Source organism: Xenopus tropicalis, chromosome 3 (genome assembly GCF_000004195.4).
Source record: "Xenopus tropicalis strain Nigerian chromosome 3, UCB_Xtro_10.0, whole genome shotgun sequence".
In the NCBI taxonomy this organism is placed as follows: Eukaryota; Metazoa; Chordata; class Amphibia; order Anura; family Pipidae; genus Xenopus; species Xenopus tropicalis.
The window spans coordinates 94,565,516-94,580,773 of record NC_030679.2 but is presented as its reverse complement, the minus strand read 5'-3'; the positions used below and the strand labels follow the sequence as shown (position 1 = coordinate 94,580,773).

At 38.6% G+C, this 15,258-nt stretch overlaps 1 protein-coding gene across 1 annotated transcript; it reads right to left on the bottom strand.

The window, feature by feature from the left end:
* Window positions 1–1,079: 1,079 nt before the first annotated feature.
* On the bottom strand, window positions 1,080–4,980 carry ppib (peptidylprolyl isomerase B). Its single transcript, NM_001017063.2, has 5 exons — window positions 4,869–4,980; window positions 4,144–4,257; window positions 3,345–3,438; window positions 1,665–1,849; window positions 1,080–1,574 (listed from the first exon to the last, which is right to left on the bottom strand). Exons 1-5 carry the CDS (start codon window positions 4,977–4,979, stop codon window positions 1,452–1,454), a joined length of 627 nt encoding a protein of 208 aa, NP_001017063.1. The 5' UTR covers window position 4,980; the 3' UTR covers window positions 1,080–1,451.
* Window positions 4,981–15,258: the final 10,278 nt, after the last annotated feature.

Below are 15,258 nucleotides of genomic sequence, written 5' to 3'. Positions count from 1 at the left end.
CTGTCCATGAAGCAGTTGTACTGGTAGATGCATTAGCTAGTTTCCAGAATGGGTCTTTTTGCACCATATACCAATATATAATTATGTGATAATAGAGTATATTGCTTAATAAATCTGTATAGTTTAAAAGGACTGTACAACCAGTGTCCCACCAAAGGCTAAGACAAAAGTCCATTGGCTTTATATTATTTGCAAGCCTTGGATTTGTTATGAATCACATGGCTTGGGGCCAACTTCACGCAAATATTAAGTCCCCTGTGTAACATTCATTGGGTGAAGATGGTCATAATTTTTTATGTTGTTTTTTTACTTAAAAAAGACAAAGTTTCTTTAAAAACACGATACTTGAAACTTAAGGCACACAAGTATCTTTAAATTGTTTTAAATTCTACCACTTTTTAACCTGCATTTGCAAAATGTGTAGATATCGGATGTCAGGGTAACTGGTGTGATAATCGCAGGTACTCAAGTACAGTATCTGTATTTTATGATCTGTGGCATGTGAGGGTTTAAGATCACTTTATGGAAAAGAACTATGGATAGCCCAATTGAGCTGAACAGGAACCTGAAAGCTAGTCTACACAGCCCCTTCCAGCAATACAGTAATGTTTGAGCAGTTGTAGTTGAATCAGCTGGATCTGTGAGCAAAAACGTACATGAGCAATATTTGCTCTTTATAACTGCTTATTAATTGTATTGCAGTGCCATAAACTTTACTTTAGCAAGCACATTCTTCTATCAACAAAACAATTCTTCATTCCCAGTGAATTTTCCACGTTTGGCATTGCAGCGTGCGTGTCTGTGTGAGTGCGTGCGTGTCTGTGTGAGTGCGTGCGTGTCTGTGTGAGTGCGTGCGTGTCTGTGTGAGTGCGTGCGTGCCTGTGTGAGTGCGTGCGTGCCTGTGTGAGTGCGTGCGTGCCTGTGTGAGTGCGTGCGTGCCTGTGTGAGTGCGTGCGTGCCTGTGTGAGTGCGTGCGTGCCTGTGTGAGTGCGTGCGTGCCTGTGTGAGTGCGTGCGTGCCTGTGTGAGTGCGTGCGTGCCTGTGTGAGTGCGTGCCAACACTCCCTAGACAAAAAAAAAAAAAAAAAGAGAAACATTTAATAGAAATGGTTTTTATTCAACCCAACAATTATTGTACATGTCCATTTCAAATTTGAGTACAAATTTTTAGTGGATGGAATGTATAATTCAATTATTTGTTCTTGATCCTTGGAACAAGAGATGGATTTACCGTCTGGCCACTCATAACTTTAGTAACTGAAGTTAAAAGTTCAGGGGTATAAGGACAGACCTAGATATGTGCCTGAAGCTTCTGGACATGGGTGTTTTTCCCCATGCCTTGTTAGTGAGGAGTGAGAAGGCTACACAGCATGTAGCTCACAGGAAAGTCCTCAGATCTGATTTACCCAGTGATGGACAAGTAGGCAACAGGGTCTTTCCCTCAATTTTACATTACTCTTTGGCAATTGCAAATGGCTTTTCCACCTCAATCGTTCCACAGTCTGCAATCACCACATCTTTAAGTGGTTTATCCCGACCATCTGTTTTAGTAGATTCAATCTTTTCGACAACGTCCTGCAAAATGGAAAAAAAAGTATTAGTTTTTTCCACAAACATTAGCCTTTACATTGGATTTATAAAAAAAAAAAAAAACAACAGCATTACCTTGCCTTCCAGAATTTTTCCGAACACTACATGTTTCCCGTCAAGCCATGGAGTTTTGACTGTTGTAATGAAGAACTGGGAACCATTAGTGTCTTTGCCAGCATTAGCCATGCTCACCCAATTTGGACCATAGTGCCTTAGCTTGAAGTTTTCATCTGGGAACCGGTCTCCATATATGCTTTTTCCTGGGATAATAAGAAAGGGAGAATTTTATAAACTTTAAGCTTAAAATGTAACAATATGGGTGATGGGACAATTATAAAATATGGAAACAGCCATTAGGGAAAAGATTTATGCACAGTGTAAGAGAACCGTAATCTGGGAATATAATTCTAACCCATACAGTTGTCGGCACAGACTCTTTGTTGGCCATTAAAACCGTTTTCATTCTCTAAATATCCAGGTTCCTAAATTGTAGATAGGGTCCCCCCTCTAGGGCAGCCAGACTGAAGGACATTTAGGAGGAGATTTATCAATGTTTGAATTTGATTTTTGAGCTTTTTTGCGCCAAAACTCAAATTCGAATTATGTTTCAAAAATCTGAATGTCTGGTATTTATTAAGTGCAAAAAATCCTTGCCAGTTTCTATAGTCAATGGGAGTTGTCCTAGGCAAAGTCAAGCCATTGAAATTAAAGAAAAGCCACTCAAATTTTTTGTATGAGTTTGTAAACTGGAAAAATTTGAGGTATTAAGAGTTTATTCAAGGGAGTTTCCTTATTAATAAATAAAAAGAGCATTCGATATGAGAGTTTATTCGATTTAGAAAAACAAACTTGAATTCACAAACTTGAAACTCAATAAATAAGCCTATTAAGGTGAACGGTTATTAGTTTCGGTAGATGCTTCTATAAATCTACTGTTACAAACTGCCACAACGCTTTATTTGTATGAGCTATGTTGGGGCAAATATTGCAGCATATGTGCCAAAGAACTCTGAAAACTCTCTGGTTTTATGCACCAAGCTGCAAAACAAGGCAGTAAACCCGAGTCCCCACAACCCTAGTTGTCTATGTGATGAATCTACAATCTATCTGAAGATTTCTTTTGATGGAACATGTAACATGACATTATAGATGTATGTCAAGGGAGCACTTCAAGTTCCCTCTGGGAAGGTAATAAGTTGCACTGGATGTTACTGTAGAAGTACTATATCCCCTTCCTTGATGCAACATGTTCAAACATATGCAGTATATATCCAGGTCAGAGCAAGAGATGAGCCATTTGATTGCTTCATGCACAATCAAAATGGCAGCAAATGTAATCTGCTAATGTGCCACACTGACCAGTGAATTGGCAGTTGAGGAAGAGTAGAGGTGCCACAGCTCCTCTTCATTATCAGACTTGACCTATTACAACAATAACAGATATCCATAGTACATTTGTATTGTTGAGGATGGGTGGGCCACTATACACATAACAACTGTGCAAAGCAATATTATTGGTACGTGTATGGCCAACTTCCAGGTCAAAGCATGACCTAAAGCAGTCTGTTGTAGAACAATGCACGAACTTATAAGTGTCAAAGATAAACCTTTCAGGAATTAAATAAAAAGTAATAGTTCCCATTTGAAGGGAAAGTTAAGGATGAGAAAAATATATGTAAGCAAGATAAAGGTAGATAAGTATGCACATTTTCTATGCCAGTGCTCCATCTGGATTATTCAGATAATTAGACTCACCTCCAGTACCATCTCCCCGAGTGAAATCTCCTCCTTGGATCATGAAGTCTTTGATCACACGGTGGAACTTGCTGCCTTTGTAACCAAAGCCTTTCTGGAAGAAGAAAAATAAGTCAAAATCATGTACACAGTTGCTATGTTACGCCATAGTAGGGATGCACCAAATCCAGGATTCGGTTCAGTATTTGGCCGAATCCACGGTCCTGGCCGAAACAAATCCGAATTAGCATATGCTAATCAGAATTTGAAATGGTTAATGTCACCATATTAACACCGAAGTGTAAAATTTAACCCTTCCAAATCATGATTAGCATATGCTAATTAAGATTCGGTTCGGTATTCGGCCGAATCCCTTAAAGAATAAGTAAACCTTTTTTTTTTCTATCAGTAAAATTACTCTAAACAGCCTCCAGAATTACCTACCTTTGTCCCAGCATTCTCTCTGACCTGGTTCCTCAGTTATATCCTTTCCTTTGCTTCCTTGTGCAGAGTGAAGCCCCGCCCCCACTTCCTGTTCAGGTCTCATAAAAAAAAAAAACCCTGCTAATGCACAGACTGGCTCCTGTTGCCTCCAGGCATGCGCAGACGGCTCTCCACTCCCACAGGTTGTCCAATTGAAGAGAGAACTGAACAGGAAGTGGGGGCGGGGCTTCACTCTGCACAAGGAAGCAAAGGGTGCATTTCTCAAATGTCTGCCATTTTGTGAATTTTTCAGCAAAGCGAAAAAGAAGAGATTTGCTTATCACTAAACACTGTATGAAAAGTCACTGTTGTAGCAGAGCTAGCCAGTTCAGCTTACCTCTCCTGTTGCCAAGGTTACAAAGTTCTCAACTGTCTTAGGAACAGTTTTTCCAAAAAGACCAATTACTACACGTCCTACATCCTCATCACCAATCTTGATATCAAAGTACACCTGTGAGAGAGAGGGAAGAGCAGCACAAATGTTGATAGTTGCAAATAACTTTAAGATCATTAGAAGTTTGTAATGAATGTATTTTGGAAAGCATAGAATTGGAGTTTCTTTCATTGGGCACAGGGTCATTTCCACGTTCATCTATTCAAATTTAAAGACAATTTGGCTGAAGAGAATACACAAACCTTTGGGCAGAAGTTGGGATTGTGTAGGAGTTTGCCTGGGAAGGTGGGGCCGTAATCCCTACAAATCACTGCTCTAGTCAGGTGACATTTTATGTAGAACTGAAGTAGATGAAAGAGCAGAAGCCAAATGAATGTTTTACAGTTAGAGTCAGGCCCGCAGCTACTCCCAGCATGCAATGCGTGGCTGCAGAGCCATAGGCACAGATGCCTGGTTTTGTGCAACCTGCGGCACCTTTAGCGGCTATTCAGTTTTAACAAGTACTATAGGGGAAGGGCCGAAGCCGAACGCTGGTGTCTTTAGATAACACATCATTTCGCTACCTTCAACAAAGGAACGACAATGGCCCGGACGCACACATCCCCCAGAATGCATCTCTGCTCAGCAGTTAAAGTCAGGCATTCCAACCTACTCCTCCCTGAGCTTACCTTATGGGTCACCTTCGGTCCTTTCTTTTTTTCATCAGCCACGGAGCTCCCAGGGAACAGCAAAAAGATCACGGAGCCCGCGATGAGCGCAGCAGCAACCAGCAGCTTCATGTTTCTCTCCAGCGGCCGCAGCATGAACAGACAGAGCCTGCCAGTAGAGACACTGAAAATAGCTATCCCGGCGTGACGTCATCAAGACCGTACCATACGGACACGTCAGTGGATTTTGAATGAAAAAACTTTACGTTTACGTCTTCTGCATTGTGCATTGCATCATATAGCTATATAAACTGGTTGTTTTGTATTCAAGGAATGTAGCCAAATTAATTGACATTATATTAGAAGTCTCCCCCCCGAGCGTGAAATGGACCCGTCTAAGGGGGGGGGCAGCTGATCAGTGACTGTAGGGTGGGTTTACGTTATAGGGAGGAGCTATTGTTTAAACCCTTTTTTTATGAATTACTACCGATTTTGTGTGATTGCGGTCATTTTGGTGCAATGGTACACTGTTGAGATGTTTTATTTATACTACAACAAAACAAAAAAGGCTATATTTACTGTGTATAATTACAGTGAGTGGAACACACCATATAAATACACCCCTCAGGTACGAAAAAAAAATTCCACTGCCACGTTACGATGCTGGGATTGGCTCTTTCAATAGCCAACCAGAAAAGGACATGCCAGACACTTTGGCCAATTAAAATCATAGGCGGGCAGAATAAGTGTGCAAACTGTTGATTGGTTGGAGGATTCAGCTGCCACATTGACAGGACTCGTTAGTTTACAGAGCATATTGCTGCTCTCGTAAGAAAGCAGCTGCTTGGTCGCTACAACGTCACCTACCGCGTCCCGTAAAGTTATTTTGACGCTACCCAAAAGCAGAAACTCAGGCAAGCGCAGGTCAGCAGTAGGCAGCATTCACAGTGGGTAAAGGGCGGGCGCTACCCAGCTGAAGTAAGCAAGTAGTAGGTGTACTTAATATCAAGTTGGAATGCAGATTAATTCACCCCCCCCCCCCCAAAAAAAAAAAAAAACAAACTTTATCAGTAGTTGAATGTAAATGTTCTCCATTTCCGATTATTCGGGGGTGACTATGGGAGAGGCGAGTGTGGTAATGGTAGTCTTCTATACCTCTCCTATATCCATATTGTATCTGAATTTAATAGTTTTAAGAAACCAGTAGATGGCACTGTATGGCTTGCCAATAAAAACAAGGCTTGGGAAAGGGATGACATAAGCCTGAAATGTTGAGTTTATTGAGTTAATGCCATTGAATCTAATAAAAGCACTTTAATACTTTGTGATAGCAGAGCTGCTGTTTTGGTTTCTATGGTTTCAGGTTTATGTAGCTATTGATACAGTTGCCACCTGGCTGGTATTTTGTCAGCCTGGCCAGTAAAAATTATGCTTGATGTCAATATTAGGTGAAAAGGGCAAAAATATAGGAAGGCCAGTATTTTTTTTCAGAAAAGGTGGCAGCCCCAGCTATTGCCAGTTCCTTTCAGCAGCTGAACTGGTGCTTCTGCCACTCCTTCACTGGTGCAGTTCTGCCTGCATCTTAAAGGAATAGTTCAGTGTAAAAATGAAAATGGGTAAAATAGTAATCTATAAAGACTGGACTGGGCAGATGTCTAATGTAATAGCTGGAACACTACTTCCTCCTTTACAGCTCTTTAAGCTGTTAGCTGTCAGTAACCAATCAGTGACTTTAGGGGGGCCATATGGGACATAACTGTTCAGTTAGTTTGCTTCTTAATCTGGCCTGCGTGCTAACAAACTAACTGTGGGCCCCCTAAAGTCACCAATGAAGAGGTAAGAGAGCTGAAAGCAGGAAGTAGAGTTCTGGCTATTATGTTAGACAACTGCTTACTCCAGCCTTTATAGATACATTTGTGCCTAACTATATTGCAAATATTTTTTATTTTGCAAAGTTGATGTATTTTCATACATATATTTTTACACTGAAGGGGCAGGAGAGAAACACTTCCTTTATCAAGCCTGTCTGTTAAGTTTGGTGTTAGAACATTGGTGAAAAATTGAAGAACTTCATTTCTTATGTATTTTCTTTGCTCTATTTTGTTTACAGTAACTCTTATATTTGCAATTAGTAGGTGTAGGAAGGCCTTACATGTTTCACCAAGATCATTTCTTCATCCTCAACTGGAAAGATCCATAATTATAGTTGGTAAGATAATAAAAAGAAGAATTCTGACTTTTGTCATTAGCTCCAGATTTGCTTAATTAATGATTAATATACTTGCTACTTTTAGAGTTCAAACCAGTTTAATTTTTGGCAGTAACACTTATATCGGTTGTTTGTATATTAGTTATGGACCTAATGTGAAGGTAAAAATGTATGTTCCTCCCAAACTGGACTCAAAGCACTGGAAATAGTATAATCTAATGGCATTACAAGGAATATTTCATAGTAAAAGGAATGTTTCTGATCTTTTTTTTTGAACCTATGAAGTGAAGGTGGTTTCTGTGATAGGTCACAAATTCTGTAGAGCTAGTGTGGCATATCTTAGGGCTTAAGAGGGTCCTGTCACCCAGACATAAAAGTCCTTTTCGAATCAAACATGAAACCAAAGTTCCTTTTTTATTAACATATCCATACCCATTATAAAGGCATTTTAAAATCCCAGCCATCAATCATATATTGCCTGTGCCTATGCCTTAGACATTGAGGTGGGGCAGACAATCACCTTTACTTTCTATTCAGCACTAACTCTCCCACTCCCTCCTCACCATCTAATTGAGTAGCCAGTGCATGGGTATCAGGTCCCCCATTTGGCTGATACACAAGATTTTGGCATGATACAAAGCCTGCCTGCTTGCTGTGATCGTGTAATTCCAAGACTGAAGGAAACAAGATTTATATTATTTATATAGTGTAAGTGAAATTTGACAAACACAATAGGGAAAAATAATTGGAATTATTTTTAGGGTGACAGGTCCCCTTTAAGCCTCAGAGGATAAATTCTGGGGATGGCCCAGAAAAGTATATTTTGTTTTTTAAGTGTGTGTGTGTGTGTGTGTGTAAGTCTCCTAAATCACTTTCTGATTTATAGCTATGTAGTCATTATTTTACATGGTGTTGAACAGTAAACGTAGAACAGCTGTCTCTGGCATGTATGGGGACTGAGCAGTTAATATTCTGCCTTTATCATTCACTTAAAGCAGCATAACATTATTGTAAGGAAAACGCATGGACTGTGCAGTGATAGTCTGTGTGTTGGAACAATTGCATGTGGAGGGTAAGCCTTTTGGTGGCATTAGATGTTTTTGATGCCTATATTCTTAAAATGGTTAATCGCTAATCGTACCCATTGATGTTTCTTAATGCTTCAGCATAAGTTCACAGTTAAACATAAAACAAAGATTGGGTACTGATCACACAGAGTTGTAAGCCCCCACCTCTGGGTTTAGATCCTTGACCTTGTATTTATTTATGGGTCTCCTGCTTCAATCACTCACCATACAATGCCTGTGGTTTATGTAGTTAACTCTTTATTTGCAGCAGGTCATTTCACTATCCATATTACGGCAATCACGGGATCCTTCAAACATTCTGAGAGCAGCCAGTATAGCTCTGCACAGCAACCAAGTGGAATCATGTAGATTGCAAATAGCATTCTGAAGGAACATATATCCTTGTGGCACCTCACCTGTTGGAGGTACTGCTTCTGAAGTGAGAAAAGACTAAAATTATTGGATCACTGTGCCTTCTAAACCACAGTATATTGGCAGCAATTTCGCTAAATATCAATGGCCAGCTATATAGAGAGCTGCCGAATACTCCAGCAATATTCTTCTCTATGTTGTGCCAGTCATTAGCTGTCATTTATTAAACCAAATCAATTGTTTCTGAAGTTAGATGATACAACCCCAGGGGGTTACTGACACAGTTAACCTCAAAAATCTGACAGCTTTTAACACCTTTGTTAGAATGTTCTCTACATGTGCCATAACATTATTCAGGGGGCCCATCCCCCAGGGGTTATAATAGATAGCCTGTAAGGAGGGGAGTGTGAGGGAATACTATTTATGGGGTGGATACTTTTTGCTTGTTTTTTCTTTTCACTCTTAACCCAGGGTAAAGGGAACATTATGTGGCAGGGTAGGGGGAGCCTGATAGGAGATACTCTTTTTAATACACTATTTTATTTTATCTGTTGCTAATAATTGTGCTCCAGAGGAAAAAACTAATTAATATAACTTGGATAATTGTTTAAACAGAAAACTATGTAATATGTCATTCCTGTATTTTGGAGCTTTCTGTATGTATTTTTCAGACAATAGATAAAAAAAAAAAAAAATGTATATTTCTGACCCTTATCCACATAACAGAGTGAATACCAGCCTTTCTATCTTCATTAAGATTTTATGTTAATAATATTGGCGAGTCTCATTTTTACCAGCTGGGTCAGTAACAGCCAAGGTTGCAACCATGTGAGGGAAACAGATTAATGCTCACCGCTAAAAGGAAGAGTTTCGGCTAAAAATGAAAAACAAAACAAGGCTGAACAACCAGAGGCCCGCAGACCACATATGGCGCTCAAGGTATTTTTATGGCTATCACACTGCTTTAGGGTCCTTTTAAGACATCAGCTTTTTACTATAATGCAGCCCTTGTGTACAACAGCAATCATCCTGCTACATGTAAAAAGTTGCATGATGCTGTTCTAGATTTTAAAACATAATATATATATATATATATATATATATATATATATATCATATGTAACTAGAACACTTGCAGATTTGAAGTAACCTTTTAATTTGTTTTGAGCAGCATTAAGCAGAGTTAGAATTTGAGCTGTGAGTTGCAGTGACATTTATAGAAAGTCTTTCTGGGGTCCCAAGGACACTCATTACTTGGCCAGCTGATGTGACATTGCGTTACATGTCTTATTCTTGCACAGTGCCAGGGCAATGCAGCAGCTTTTACAGTATCCTCTGTTCCATAGGATGCAAGTTAAGTTGGAGCTATGGATAAAGAACCATACATATGGACAGAATAAGGTAGGACATAAATCACATAGCATCAGCACTCTACACACTTACACAAGAAAAAATTGATATAAAACAGATATGAAGAGAGAGGACTTGCACTATAGCACTAAATCTTGCTCCATATATTATGGTGTCAGAATGTATTCTCTACAACTGTCTGTCTGGTCTGATATGTTTCACAATACATTCTGTTCATTTGCCTTTCAGTACACCACTTAACTGCATAGAACACTTAATCACAGCGGATATAATTGTATTGAAAAAAAAAAAAACAAAAGCCATAACTTATTGTACAGCGCTGCGGAATATGTTGGCGCTTTATAAATAAATGTTAATAATAATAATAACTACATAGAATAGCTTAAATACAACCTTAATGTTGTAGTCCAGATCTCAATCCAATAGGAAATTTGATTCTGGTGTTCATTCACGATCTCCATGCAACTTGAGAGAACTTGAACAGTTTTGCACATAGGAATAGGAAAAAATATGCAGTGTTCAGATGTGCCAAGCGGATGGAGACCCTATTTAGAGTCAAGTAGCTGTAATTGCTTCTGCCCTGTCTGTAAAGTATTGCCTAGCTAGGCATACCCATAGAACTTATACCTGCCTTGACAATTACATCATAAAATATCCTCTAACCATGACCCATTACCACACCTCAGGAGTGCTCTTCCATTTATAATATAATGCACTGCCTAGTCAGGCAGATTAACTAATGTCTACACTAACTCTAGCCATGGCATAGCAGCACAACTGTCTGCCCTGCCTGTTATAATGTAACATGGAATCCTTTAATCTTCTCTTCAAAATGTGTTTTACAACACCTAGGGGCACATTTACTAAGCAGTTTTGAGAAAAAGTCTATCTTTCCCCCGAAAATTTTTTCATAGAGTTTTTCATAAATACATACATACATAAATTCATGATTCGTGATTTAACGTTTGGTTGACTTTATTTGGCAAAAAAGAATTCATCAGGTTTGATGCCGAGTACCACTGAATCCTATGGAGGCTTAGAATAGTAGAGGAATACAATAGTCAGTGACAGCTTGTCCTTCACACATTTTCAAGGGGGAGTTTATTCCATCACTGTTTTCTATTTCACACATTTTCAAGTAAAACTTATTATAACTTATTATTAATAACACATTATTGTTTCCCAATAATGAGCGCCAATGTTTCTAAAATGGCTCCTGGAGCAATTTCTGTTTGCGAAAAATAAGGAGGATACATGGAAATGAATGTCTGTTTGAACTCAAATTTTTAGTTTTAACAATACTTTCAGCTCAAAAATTTTGTGATTTTTGAAATGATTTAGTAAATCACCCCCCTAATGTGTGCTTTCATAATGCACTTTGTGTAATAACAATGTCTAGTTATAGCAGTACAGCTGTCTGCCCTGCCTATTATGTGTTCATAATGCATACTGTACCATACAACACCTAAATGCATACTCTGCTTATTATGATGTTATATTACATCACCAGATGTCACATTCATTTGTGCCTTGTTCTCAATTTACCAGAAAACATTTGAAGCAGATGAGCAGCAAACATTCAGAACACTACTTTGGCATGTTCATTTTATGATCTAAAGGATTCATTTTATAATGCATAAGATTTCACATAGCTATTCAGTAATGTTCCATCTAGCCATAAGTTGCATTACCTAGGGGCAGATTCATCAAAGTACGAGTTCAAATACCAAAATGGGTAAAATTTGGATTAGATACAATAATTTCTGATGATCAGAAATGTCAAGAATATGCTTACGAAAAAATCGTAATAGTCACGATAATATTGTATTGGCGATCAGAAAGTCACAAAATTTTCGTATCCTAGCGATTGTAAACGGCGGGAAAACCTTTCTGACTTTGATCCTTCTGTGCATGATTTTGGAAGCCTCCCATAGGACTCAATGGCACTCTGCAGTTTCAATCTGGCCCAAGGAAAGTCACCATAACGAAGCTGTAATGAATCTGAAACTTTCGTACTTGGTGCAACAAATACGATTTTATAACGCAAATTGTTGCAAGGAGCGAAAAAAGTTGCTCAAATTAACGGAAAAAGTCACGAAAAATATGCACAGTACGAAAACTTAGAAAACATATTTTTTTTGTATTCGGATTCAATCGTACTTTAATGAATGTGCCCCTTAAAGTGTGTTGCAACAATTATGATATTAGAATGCACTGTATATCCAGACGGTACAATTAATGCCATAATTTATCCCCAGGAAATGGCTTACTGTGACAATGTGTATCTTATTTATTATAATACATTGCCTAGTCAGACATGTAATGTAAAACAATTATGGCATCGTAAGTCAGAGCAGTTGTATGTATAAGACTTAACCCTTTCCCTGCCAAAGATGTAGCTCCTACGTGCTGGCATAAAAAGGTGTTGAATACCGAGCACGTAGGAGATAAGTTTTCTTTACTTTGCGCTCGTTGCTTCATCTGAGCGCAGAGAACGATCACAAAGTAAAGGACCGCAGAGGGGGGTGCCCAGGGGCCCCATAGAAAAAGTCGAGCACGTAGATTCTACGTGCCCAAATTTTCCTGCTCCCTCCCTCCGCTTCCTGTGCCGGCTACTCACCTCTGCAGCTGCTGTCCCGGCGTCTCCTGTCTTCTCCTGCGATCTTCAGCTCCTCTGACCCCAGGTTATATGTGCTATATACACACACTTATACTCAAAACTTACACACATACATTTTGGGGGGGGGGGGGTTGGGGGGCTTCACACATCTTCACAGCACTTACAGCACTCACACATGCACTCAAAACACATTTTGCCATGTGTACACACTCACACACTTATGTAATTTTTTTATCACATCGTTTTTATTCTAGCCTGAAAAAATATTTTTAATTTTATTGCCATTGCGGATAGCGTATTCGCTAACCGCACTGCGCAATACATTTTGTGTATTATTTTGGTGTTTTTATTAGATTTTCTGTGATTTTGCTGCATTTTCAGTTATGCATAGTTGTTGTTCGCTTGACTTTGTCTGTAAAACTAATTTGTTTAAGCCAAAATACTCAAACTGTGATTCTGACTGCAGATATCACTAGGAAAAAAAACCCATTGTTTTTAGGTTTTTTTTTTTGTGATTTTAGCGATTTTATTGCATTTCATATTGTTCTTTGTTACTTGTCTTGCACATAGACAAAAATTTGTCTGCTGTATTTCAATTTGGCTTCCTCTGTACCCCACTTAGTTTGGTAAATCTATGCATATTGGGCATCAAACTGTTCAGTAGACCCCTGGCGTTCATATTTAGGGTGTTTTATGTTGGTACGTTATGAAATGTGGGCAAAATGCAAGCTTTGTAACAATTTTCAGAAGTGTTATAAAAACCATTCTGTTTAGCATAGCTTTGCAGTTTGGTAGTTTGCAGTAGAAAGATGTATTTACCAATTTTTGTTTTGTCAGAATGTGTACTTTCAGAAAATTTATGGTTTTCTAGGGTCTCTGTACTGTGAACCGGGTGCAAAAACTGCACGAGTCGGAGCGCCATTCGTGAAAATTCATATGCACTATTTTCATTTGGGTGCCCCTGTACTCCGCATAGTTTGGTAAATCTATGCATATAGGGCATCAAACTGTTCAGTAGACCCCTGGCGTTCATATTTGGGGTGATTTTCCTTTGTACGCAAGAAATTGTGTGAGATAAATGCGGCAAATTGCAACATTTTTAGTAGATTTTCTGAAATGTCATAGAAACCACTAGCTTTAGGAAAGCTTTGCAGATTGGTACTTTGGTGTAGAAAGGACTCTTTACCCATGTTGGATTTGTCTGAATGTGTACTTTCCAAAACTATATGGTTTTCAGGGGTCACCCTACATTTCTGCAGTTTCTATCCCACATAAAACTGCCATGTGTTTATGAATTAGGTAAAGGTAAGCCATGAATTTAGAGTGCACAAGGTAAATTTGGGGGTCTCTAAGTGCCATGTGCTTTGATAAACCTATGTACAGTGGGCATCAAACTGTTCAGTAGACCTCTGGGGTTCATATTTAGGGTGTTTTATCTTGGTACCTAATGACCTGTAGAAAATAAGCTGCATATTAGAAGTTTTGAGGTGATTTTTGGAAATGTAATAAAATCGGCAAACTTAGGAAAGCTTTGCGGCTTGGTACTTTGGAGTAGAAAGACATGGGTACCCATTTTAGATTTCGGGGAATGTGTACTTTCCAAAAATATATGACTTTCTGGGGTAAGTGTACTTTTTACTAACTTTATCCCACACAAAATGATGTAAATGTGTTGATTTTGCAGAAGCTGAAATGACAGAAATGACAGTACATATGGGGGTATGTTCACATTGGGGCCCCTACATGCCACATACTTAGCTAAACCTATACATATTTGGCATCAAACTGTTCAGTGGACCCCTGGCGTTCAAATTTAGGGTGTTTTATCTGGTTACTTTATGACCTGTAGGAGAAAAGATACTATAGACAGGAAGCTTTGAAGCGATTTTTAAGAAATTTAAAAAATTTTGATAAAAACCAATAACTTTAGGAAAGCATTGCAACTTGGTAGTTTGGAGTAGAGAGGCAGTTCTATCTATTCTGGATTCCACAGAATCTGTTCTTTCTAAAAATGTATAATTTTCTGGGATAAAGCTTCTGTTAGTGGAATTTGTGGCCTTGAAATCTAAAGTATGCAGCTTTCTGGAGCAGTGCTTTGGAAATTGGTAGTGTACTGCTGGGAGTTTTTGACCTATACAAGTGAGAAATCTCCATAAAACTATATATATTTGGTATTGGCGCATTCAGGAGACATGGGACTTTCCAAATCAGTTGTATTTTTGTGCATAAAATAATTTTTGTTTTTGGTGTATGTATTTTTTTTTTCATTTTTTAGACATTTATATCTTGTTACAGAATTGGAATTACACAAAAATGTCACCATATTTTGAAAGCTTAGGTTGTCCTGAAAAAAACGATATATAGTTTTCCTGGGTAAACTAAAAGTCCCCCCTAGGAAAAGCCCCTAAAGTGAAACAGTGCAAAATGTTCAAGAACTGTCTGGCAGTAGAAGTTCCACTTTGTTCAAAACGGCTGGCAGTGAAACGGTTAAAGCATACTGTAGCTCTTATGTCATAATGTGTTGCGTTACTAGACATAACAGAAGAAGACATTTTGAGCCTTCTGGTTATTATGCCATAAAGTATACTCTAGCAGTGACTTGCATTAGCAATAACTAGCAACTAACACATGCTCTATGTATTATGATGTCATAAGGCACAGTCATAGCAGTTTCCTAGTTAGGTTATGGCTTGTCTATTAAGTGTTTTTAATTTATTAGAAAACTCCTTCGAAAATACTGCAGTGGAGAGGATTTACATGGTGTCACCTGAA